The sequence below is a fragment of the Anoplopoma fimbria genome, chromosome 18, assembly GCF_027596085.1.
Source record: "Anoplopoma fimbria isolate UVic2021 breed Golden Eagle Sablefish chromosome 18, Afim_UVic_2022, whole genome shotgun sequence".
Classification (NCBI taxonomy): Eukaryota; Metazoa; Chordata; class Actinopteri; order Perciformes; family Anoplopomatidae; genus Anoplopoma; species Anoplopoma fimbria.
The window spans coordinates 20,951,598-20,961,748 of record NC_072466.1 but is presented as its reverse complement, the minus strand read 5'-3'; the positions used below and the strand labels follow the sequence as shown (position 1 = coordinate 20,961,748).

Genomic DNA, 10,151 nt, shown 5'->3' with positions numbered 1-10,151 from the left:
TTTGCAAAGTAGTTTTTTTTTTTTATGTTCACAGTGGATTTATTTCAACAGATGCACGAGTTTGGAGTGTGAAAAAAAAAAGACAAACACAACAGCTGACTATAAAAACAGAAAACAACCCGAATGCTCTTAGCAGTACGTACATCAAACCAATCGATCCCTTATCTGCTCTCAATAATCAGCCCTCACTGCAGCACACACCTCCATCAGAACACAGATTGGTTTCATATTCATTCTGTGGAGATCAAGACAGAAGCAACTTCACTCATTTAACACATGGATACAGAATCTGTCTTTGTGATATGAACGAGAACCTTTGTCACAATTTAAAATGTACACTCTTTCAAAAAAAGATTTATCTCAGCGAATTCCATTGTCAAATAAAAGATTGAGAAGATTCCATGAAGAACGTTTTTTTTTCCCCCAAGTGCAGCTTGTGAAGCTCAGGTACATAAGGCTGACAGGTATCCATCGCTGCTTGGACAGCTGTGAACAGTAGAGGCAATTCATGTGATGGTTTCATACTGTTTTAGCAAAGTAGAAGGTATATGTTCTGCAGCTTTAATGGCTTGGAGGGAATGACTATGCAAATACACACGAGTATTAACATCGAGTCTCTTTAAATAATGTAAACATATACATCTTCTTTGAGGTCAGAGCATTGATCCTCTTCATGTCGGTTTATATATATAAAAAAAAAAGAAAAAAGAGCAGAGACTACTGGAGCATCGTCCGGATGTTCTTGGGAGTGGACTCGTGGTTCAGGTGTTTGGTGGTGAATCTGAGGAGAAACAACGGTGGATGTTAGTGGGACTTTTAACAACGAGGTCAGTCTGAGGATCCTCAGTACCGTCAGCTGGGAGGACTGGACCTCACCTCCTCTCACCCACATTATACCTGGGAGTGTGATGTGTGGCCTGGTTACAGAATGAAGACAACTGAAGTGTGAAAGCATGAAGAATGGAAGTCGTCTTCACATTGTTGTGTTGCTAGAGAGTCTACAGAGGTGGCTCTGGTGACAGAATGGAACTACTGAGGGCTGTGTTTCACTACACCGCTGTCTCTGCTAAAGCTTAGAGATCATTTCTAAGCTAATAGGAAGAGGAGAATCATTATTATCAATATTACTATATTAAATAATTGGCCCAACACTCACAGACTCACTAACTATGAAGCAAGTTTCCCAAAGTCTACGCAGACATTTTGAGCCCTTTTATCAACACTTTCCATAACTCTGCATACTTTGCTTGAAGGATTTACCCACAATTCAAAGTGTTGTGACGACGACGACTATTGATTCTGTACCCAGTGGGGAATTTTACTGTCCATGCATTTTATGATTTATGATTTCACTTGGATCCGGGTGAAGTTTTTGTTCCCATAAAAGTAGATTTTTCCTTCTTTTCTGTTTATATAACTCTGAGTTCGCCCCCAGAACACTGTGAAACACGGGTAAAGGTGAAAAAAAAGGTGAAGAACTAGGTTTTTGGAGTTCTATTGAAGCCGACGGTGGCTACAAATTTGCGGCAATATTTAGTTGCAATCTTAAAATGAATTTGTGTCAATATTTTCCTCTGAATGATCTTGTCAGAGGCTGATAAATCTATTAGACTTTCCATAACTTACAGGGCAGAATGTATGAATAAAGATATTTAATGATCCACAGTGAACCTACTTGAGGGCATTCAGGAGGCCTTCTACGTTGTCTGCTGGCTGGTCCTTCAGGACCTTTATGCAGCCTTTCATCTGAGGAGAAGAGAACAGAGCTGGTCACGACACAGATCCCTGCTCCACAGTGATGCTGGTGCACAGCTTCAGTCCTGCACAGGTGTGTGTGTGTGTGTGTGTGTGTGTGTGTGTGTGTGTGTGTGTGTGTGTGTGTGTGTGTGTGTGTGTGTGTGTGTGTGTGTGTGTGTGTGTGTCTCTTACGTCTATCTTGGAGGACTTGTTGAAGGCGCCGTTGGGGTGGACGTGGTCATAAAGAATGATGACTCCCACCATGACCCTCATGCAAAACAAGAGCGTGTCCTCGCTGCTGAAACGACTAGTATATTCCCTGAATACACAGGGAGGAGGGAGGAAGAGGATTGTACAGGGAAAGTTATAGAAGGAGAAAGATTTAAGTCTTTACCAATATTATAGTATGTATTTCTAGTATATTATTTTTAAGTGTGCAGCTGGACATATCTGATATATGTGCCAGGAGACTGTTGGATGACTGGGACCAGTATACTTCAAGGACATAACCTGTCATGCTTTAGGTCAAAGTACCTCTCATACTGTCTCACTTAATGCTGACAGTCTATTGATCAAGACAGGATGGTAAAATAACCCAGCTGAAGCTGTATCAACACAAATCTCCATCACAGGATGCGATGTGTTGCTTTGAGAATGTGAGTGGTTTTGTATGTTCTTTCTCTTCTAAAAGTGAAAATGAATGTGCGTTTGTAGAAAAGCATCATGACTCACGGCGTCTCCAGCATGACTTTACAGACGCTGGCCATGGTGCTGAGACAGTCTGTTGTGTTCTCCAGTGGAAGAGTCTTGTTCTACACAACACACATGAAACAATAAGAGTTTATTGATTATTTAAATTGTTAGAAAACCAAAATTAATTGTTACAACACGATGATGAGGTTTCTGACATAAATAACACATTTTATTTTTGGATTTTCTCATCCAAATAAGCCGAATATAGAGAGTGCTAAGTGTTGTTAGAGCCACAGCGTGAGGACGTTGGATGGAACAAATGTTAACTGTCCCTTAAACTTGCTGGGAGGCTGTGTGGTTACTGACTGCAGTGTCAGCACTCTCACCTCTGTCACAAAGTTTGTGGTGGCGTTGCTGAGTGTCTTCAGCATGGGTGTGGCCTCTGCGTAGAACAGAGACATCCTGTTGGCCATCTCGTTGTTGACTTCACTCTCAATGTCCAACTGTAGGTGCACAAACAAACAAACAAACAAACAGGTGTCAGTGTAGGAGGGTTTATTTTCCCACAGGTTTCCCATTTTCCAATGCCCGAGCATCTCCCTCTTTTTTTATTGTATATAGTTGACACTCTCCATTTTTAATACTATTGTACCCCTAATGTGATCAGTTTGGCCTCCTTTTGATCTCTGATGCGACATTAAACACACATCTAAACCCAGTGAGCATCTTTTCTTGTGTCATTCTGAGATTGTTTCTTCTTTTAAACATAGAAAGCACTTGGAGTAACTTTAAGCACTACAAGCAACTTTTATTTTGGGTTGATCTTTGCGGTCCCTGTGGACTAAAGTGCTAGTTTTTCAAAGCACCAGAGTCATTCGGGGTCTTACAGTCTGTCTCTCTCAGTCCTGGTTTCTGGTTCAACAGTGCCGCCGATAACAAGCATTAAGAATAACTATATATAAATAGACAATCTTCTCTCTGATGGTCTCGTTTACTGATTAAGGTCATATAGAGGATCAGAACTAAACTGAGACCGTTTATAAACAGTTACAAGTTCCTCACAGTCACTTTAATATAGAAATACTGCAGACTGCTGTAAGAACATGAGGATTTGTTGTAGAGTGACTCACATTCATGTTGTTTATCCGGTTCCGACTGATGGTTCTTCTGTAGTAGCTGAAGTCATTCTGGATGGCAGGAATTCTCATCTGAGGAGAACAAGAAAACAGTCAAAGCTTGGCCAAAAATACATTTACCATTCCAAGTGTACCGAGCGTGGCAGTGAGTGAAGAAATGAAGGAGGAGCGGCTCCGTGTTTCCAGCAGACCTTGAGCTCATCGAAGCGCAGAGTGAAGTGGAGGATCTCAGCAAACTGCTTGGCCAGCGCCTGCTCCCTCTCCAGGTGCTGAGTAGGCGTGAAGGGCGGACATGTCAGGCTCTCCAGCAAACTCTGCAGAGCCTCCTCTGCACACACACACAGACACGCACACACAGACAAGATGTCAGCTGCTTACCCTGAAAACCTCTTTCAGCTCCAGTTCAGATTTTATTTATATGACCAGATTTGACAGAAGAGAAGCACAGATCCGAACACTTGATTTTATAGTGGACTCATTTTGTTCCATGACCCGAGATTCCTTTTCAAAGTCATGATATCACTTTTATTACAATACGTCTTTTTTAAAATATAATCTACAGTTGGAATTGGGAAAATTAACTATTTTGTTTCTCAGAAACTTAAATGTGCAAACCTGAACATTAAGTTATTGTATCATTCACTTGACTTCTGCATATAAAGGGATTTAGTTTTTTGTAAAAAATAAATAAAATAAATAAATGTAAAACCATTGAAAATAAAATAAAATAAAACAAATAGTAATGCTACTTTATCTTTGACTCAATAAGATTAAAAACTTTTGATTACGACCCGTCAAAAAAAGACTAAATATAAAGAAGTTTCTTAACTGTGACCTTACCTAGTCTGAGAGAGAAACTGTAGAACCTCTTGAGTCTGATTACCAGCGGGCAGACTGAGTTCCAGGCTCGCTCCTGCAGCATGAAGTCATTTGGGTTTTGGATCGCCTGGAACCAAAAAAACAAAAAAAGAATAATCCCCTTGCGGTTGTATCCCTCTGCCAAACAGTCATGCTGCAGTTTACATCCATGTTGTCATTTTATTCTATTAAACTTGAGTTGTGACCAAAAACATGTTCTTTAAGGCCACAGTGACCTTTGACCACCAAATTCTAATCAGTTTATCCCTCAGTCCAGGTTGACGTTTGTGCCAAATTTGAAGATATTCCTTCAGGATCATTATTTTCCTTGTTGATTAATTTGTCTATTATGTTCTAGAATAATCAATTAGTTGTTGGATGTTAAATGGCAAAAATTATGATCAGCTTTTCCCAAAAGGACATCGCCAAATGTCCCATTTTGTCCCCGACTCAAAGATATTTGGTTTACTGCCAGCACAAAACCTCAATGAATCGGACGATACAAGGTTGTGGCACCTCGCCCGGAATAGGGAAACCGGGGCACCCTCCTGGAGCCAGACCTGGTAGGGGAGCTCGCCGGCGAGCGTCTGGTGGCCGGGCCTTGGCACATGGGGCCCGGCCGGGCCCAGCCCGAAAAAGCTACATCGTGCCGCCACCCTGTGGGCCCACCACCCGCAGGGATAGGCATTGGGGTCGGGTGCAATGTGAGCTGGGCGGCAGGCTGGGGCGGAAACCTGGGCGTGCTGACCCCCGGCATCACAGACTAGCTCTAGGGACGTGGAATGTCACCTCTCTGGCGGGGAAGGAACCGGAGCTGGTGCGGGAGGTGGAACGCTACCAACTAGATATAGTTGGGCTCACCTCCACGCATAGCACCGGTTCTGGAACCAAACTCCTGGAGAGGGGCTGGACTTTTTCCTTTTCCGGAGTTGCCCAGGGTGAGAGGCGCCGGGCGGGTGTGGGGATACTCACGAAGCCCCCGGCTGAGCGCCGCTGTTCTGGAGTTCTCCCCGGAGAACGAGAGGGACGCCTCTGCGACTGGGAATCGCAGGAGGAAAGTCTCTGACTGTTGTTTGTGCCTATACACCAAACGGCAGTTTGGAGTACGCGGCCTTCTTGGAGTCCTTGGGTGGTGTTCTGGAAAGGGCGCCGACTGGGGACTCCATAGTTCTTCTGGGAGACTTCAACGCTCACGTGGGTAACGATGGAGAAACCTGGAGGGGTGTGATTGGGAGGAACGGCCTGCCCGATCTGAACCCGAGTGGTGCTTTGTTGTTGGACTTCTGTGCTAGTCATGGACTGTCCATAACAAACACCATGTTTGAGCATAGGGAGGTTCATAAGTGTACTTGGTACCAGAACACCCTAGGCCAAAGGTCTATGATCGACTTTGTAGTTGTGTCATCAGACCTGCGGCTGTATGTCTTGGACACTCGGGTGAAGAGAGGAGCAGAGCTGTCAACTGATCACCACCTGGTGGTGAGTTGGATCAGGTGGCGGGGGAGGCTGCCGGACAGACCCGGTAAACCCAAACGTGTAGTGAGGGTGAACTGGGAACGTCAGAATCGCATCCCTGCTTTTTGTAGATGATGTGGTTCTGTTGGCTTCTTCAGCACGCACTGGGGCGGTTCACAGCCGAGTGTGAAGCGGTCGGGATGAGAGTCAGTACCTCCAAGTCTGAGGCCATGGTTCTCTTCCGGAAAACGGTGGATTGCACCCTCTGGGTTGGGAGTAAGTCACTGCCCCAAGCGAGGGAGTTCAAGTATCTCGGGATCTTATTCACGAGTGAGGGTAAAATGGAACGGGAGATGGACAGGCGGTTCGGTGCAGCGTCAGCAGTGATGCGGGCGTTGTACCGGACCGTTTTGGTGAAGAAGGAGCTGAGCCGAAAGGCAAAGCTCTCGATTTACCAGTCCATCTACGTTCCAACCCTCACCTATGGTCATGAGCTTTGGGTAGTGACCGAAAGAATGAGATCGCAAATACAAGCGGCCGAAATGAGCTTCCTTCGTAGGGTGGCTGGGCTCAGCCTTAGAGATAGGGTGAGGAGCTCAGACATCCGGAGGGAGCTCGGAGTAGAGCCGCTGCTCCTTCGCGTCGAAAGGGGCCAGCTGAGGTGGCTCGGGCATCTGATCAGGATGCCTCCTGGACGCCTCCCTTTAGAGGTTTTCCAGGCACGTCCAACTGGTAAGAGGCCCCGGGGTAGACCCAGAACACGCTGGAGAGATTATATATCTCGTCTGGCCTGGGAACGCCTCGGGATTCCCTAGGAGGAGCTGGAAAGTGTTGCTGGGGAGAAGGACGTCTGGAGGACCCTCCTTAGCTTGCTGCCCCCGCGACCCGGCCCCGGATAAGCGGAAGGAGATGGATGGATGGATGGATGGATGCCAGCAGAAGAAATCAGAAAACATCCATAACGACTATCAGCGTCATGCACCATGAGTACTGTGGAGAAGATTTAACTGGATTGTTCTGTGTTTCAGTGAAACTTGATGTAAATTCAGCTGTTAATCCCTCCTCTTAGTCAGCTGTTTTGTGTGTGTGCGTTTGTGTTCCTCACATCTCTGATCTCCTGGCCGGCTCCTTTGTACGCCTGCAGGCCACACAGGATGTTCTCAGAGTCCTGGAGGACGGCGTTCACCTGGTTCCACACATCACGCTCTCCTTCTGTCGGCTGTGCATCTGACACACACAAATACACAAAGCACACGTGTAAACACACACGCACACGCACACACACACACACACACACACAGTTAGCTAAGCTACTGCAGCAGTCAATGTGAATACAAAGACATTTCAGAACTGATCATTCTACCCTTTTCACATCAAGAGTCAACCTGCGAATATTAATTTATTTATTTAAATACATTTTTAATTTTCAGGCCAAAATTTTACACAGTAACTTGATGTGTAAAGGGTTTACTAAAATAAGAAATGATTTTTCTAATTTTTTACTCTGGCTGGGGGAACATGGTCATGTGTGCTGAGTGTCTTTGTCACTGAAAAGGAACTCATCAAAGATTGGTTCACTGTGATGATGGTTGATGAGTACAAAGACACTCAGCATGATGAACTGTGTAAAGAGAAAAGCATTGTTTCACTTCAGGTTTTAGCTTTAGCAGGTACAGCATTTCTACATGAGTCCATCATCTGTCTGTCACCAAACTGTGAAGCTAGAGTGACGTCTTAAATTTGAAAATATAAACTCCAGACCTTATGAGTCATCTACACTATTAAGACTGGAGTTGTCTTGAGAAAAACTGCTGCTCAAAGAAGTCACGTTTCTCTGTTCACACAAACCATAAATCAATAGAAAGAAATCGACATAATCTACTGTCTGCAACCTACAGACAGGCCAACAGTTTTCTCTCAATGCAAATAACAGAGACACATTCCCTGTTTTCCTGTCGTAACCATACAGGAAATACGTCTCTGTTATTTGCATTGCTCTGCTTTAACACATATTTTAATGATGACTATTGAACAGATAACAGGATTATGCAGGAAGAGAAACAAGGCTTAATGTGGAGACTAAACACTGTATAATGGACCTGATGATAATGTGTTCGTGATTACATTAGGCCACACATGCATGGATCAAAGGGGTCCTACTAGAAGTACACATACAGGGGCATGCATGCATGCAGATAACTAAGTAAAAGCAGGCAGCAGAGGTCAAGGGTCAGCTCCATTCTTCTTCCACGTGGCGTGGAGTGCAGGGATTTCAAAAGCGTGCTGAAATTAATCAGGATTTATAATACATGCAGAGGTTGACAGTTCAGTGGTTGAATAGACTGACCCCTGACCAGTGAGAGCAGCTACAGAGAGGTCAAAGGAAAAGTGGCTCAGGGATTAAGAGGGAGGAGGGAGGGAGGGAGGGAGGGGATGGTCTAGGAGGACAGGTAGAAGCTGTGCTCACTTTCAAAGTCAAGGAAAAAGTTTGGCCCCTGCTCGAGCTCTGTGCAAGTGAGCACTTTTAACAGATTCCCCATTTGGTTTCTGCAAGAGAGGGAAAAAAAAAAAAAAAAAGAAGGAAAAGAAGGAAAGTACGTGTGATGTTAAGAAGTCATAGATAAGTTATTTGAACAAAGACGGCAGATCAGAGCTGAAAGAGCAGGAGGTCGTGACCGAGCGAGAGGAGACGGAGGAAGTGAAGGAGAAAAGAGAGGAGCAGAAGCAGACTCCTTCGAGGCTTGGTCATCAGGAGTAAGAGACCTGCTGACATAAAGGAAACAGCTGAGTTGGTTACACCCCCCCCCCCCCCCTCCCCACATGTCTTTCTCCATCCATCTCTCTCTCCTTTTGTTCCACTCCTCGGCCAGACTTACTTTCAAAGTCCAGGAAAAAGTGTGGATAGTTCTCTATATCCCTTGTTAGGACTTTTAGCAGGTTACCCATTCCAGCAAACCTGATGGTAAAATACAGCAGTGAAAAACAAGACAGGAAAAAAGATACATTACATTTACGTATTTGATGTAACAGAGACATTCATCCAAGAGACTGTTTCTATTTGAATAGAATTCTGATGGATTTTCGAAATGAATAGTAACTAATCCAGCACAGTTTAATGCAGCTGATTTGGTGATTTATTAAAAACTAAAACTAAAACTAAAAACTGTTTCTGACCAGAAGTGCAGACATTTGTAGCAAAGAAAAACACAAGAGGAGGCATTCAGCCGTGGCCAAATTTTTTGAAGCTTTTTGCTCTATAGTGGAACACGATTGGAAAACATTGTAACGTTGAAAGGCAACACCAGGGAGGAGAAATCGTTGCGGTTATCATTTCAGCCACAAAGCCAATTTCAAATAGGAGTCAGTGTCAGTTGATGCTTTCACTTTCAGCGTTTCAGATGCTAATACAGAATGTATGCTGCAAATTATTTCATGAAAAAGTATTCAATCGTGAACCTTGTGTGTCTAAAAACTGGAGCAGGTTAGGAGACTCAATGTGAGCATTTACTTTGCATAAAAGTTGCAATCACATTAGTACTGAAAGCAGAAGTTTTCCATTCAGCCTTGACACAACAACAAAAAACTAAAGTGTTTGTTTTTCCTAAACTAACAGTGACTTATTATAACTTAATCTGCAGAATATTTTCTGAATTAATGGCAGACTTGTTTGCCCAATTAATGGTTGAACATTTGCCATCACAAGTTTGCAGAGTTAGAGTTGAAGTCTTTAGAATGTAGTCTCAAACAACTCTGCCTCCACATGTGTGTAATGTGTGTGTTTCCTGGTCAGTGCAGAGGCTGACAAAGCAAGAAGTCCTCCCACCTTCGCTGGTTAAAACTCCTGAGGTTCTGAACTAACTTCCCCACTCCTTTGGATTCAGGCCTTTCTAAACGTGGCCGAACACAGGGACGTAGTCGTAAATGGCAGTTAGGCTCCACAAAATGTTTTATTGGACACAAAAGGCAGAAGGTAGGTAGCAATTTCCAGGGAAAGGTCCACCTCCTCAGCCATGGAGGGTGTAATCACAGCAGGCCTTAAACTCAGAGTAGCATAAAATGAGGCCACGATTGCAGTGAAACGTCACAGCACATCATGGGGATGCTTATTGTGGATAGTATGAACTTGCTGGGTTGAAAAGAGTTAACCAGATGCGTTCATGCTGGGTGGCAGACAAAAGTTGGTATCTAAAAAATATTTTATAAAAAAGCAAATGCACTCAAAAATCGGACTTTTTGTCTTTAAAAGCTTCTATTGTTAAAGCCAGTCTATTA

At 44.0% G+C, this 10,151-nt stretch overlaps 1 protein-coding gene across 2 annotated transcripts in view; it reads right to left on the bottom strand.

Moving 5' to 3' along the window:
* Positions 1-10,151, bottom strand: part of fam49a (family with sequence similarity 49 member A) — a 37,109-nt gene continuing 26,958 nt past the window's right edge. The window contains exons 3-12 of one of the 2 annotated variants that reach the window (XM_054618426.1): positions 8,756-8,835; positions 6,985-7,106; positions 4,407-4,512; positions 3,758-3,894; positions 3,561-3,638; positions 2,817-2,933; positions 2,470-2,549; positions 1,930-2,056; positions 1,676-1,746; positions 1-781 (exon numbers count right to left, since the gene is read on the bottom strand). In XM_054618426.1, the coding sequence (XP_054474401.1) occupies positions 718-781; positions 1,676-1,746; positions 1,930-2,056; positions 2,470-2,549; positions 2,817-2,933; positions 3,561-3,638; positions 3,758-3,894; positions 4,407-4,512; positions 6,985-7,106; positions 8,756-8,825 (972 nt within the window). In that variant the 5' untranslated portion in view covers positions 8,826-8,835 and the 3' untranslated portion in view covers positions 1-717. The remainder of the gene's footprint in view (positions 782-1,675; positions 1,747-1,929; positions 2,057-2,469; positions 2,550-2,816; positions 2,934-3,560; positions 3,639-3,757; positions 3,895-4,406; positions 4,513-6,984; positions 7,107-8,755; positions 8,836-10,151) is intronic. The other variant, XM_054618427.1, reaches the window with a different exon arrangement.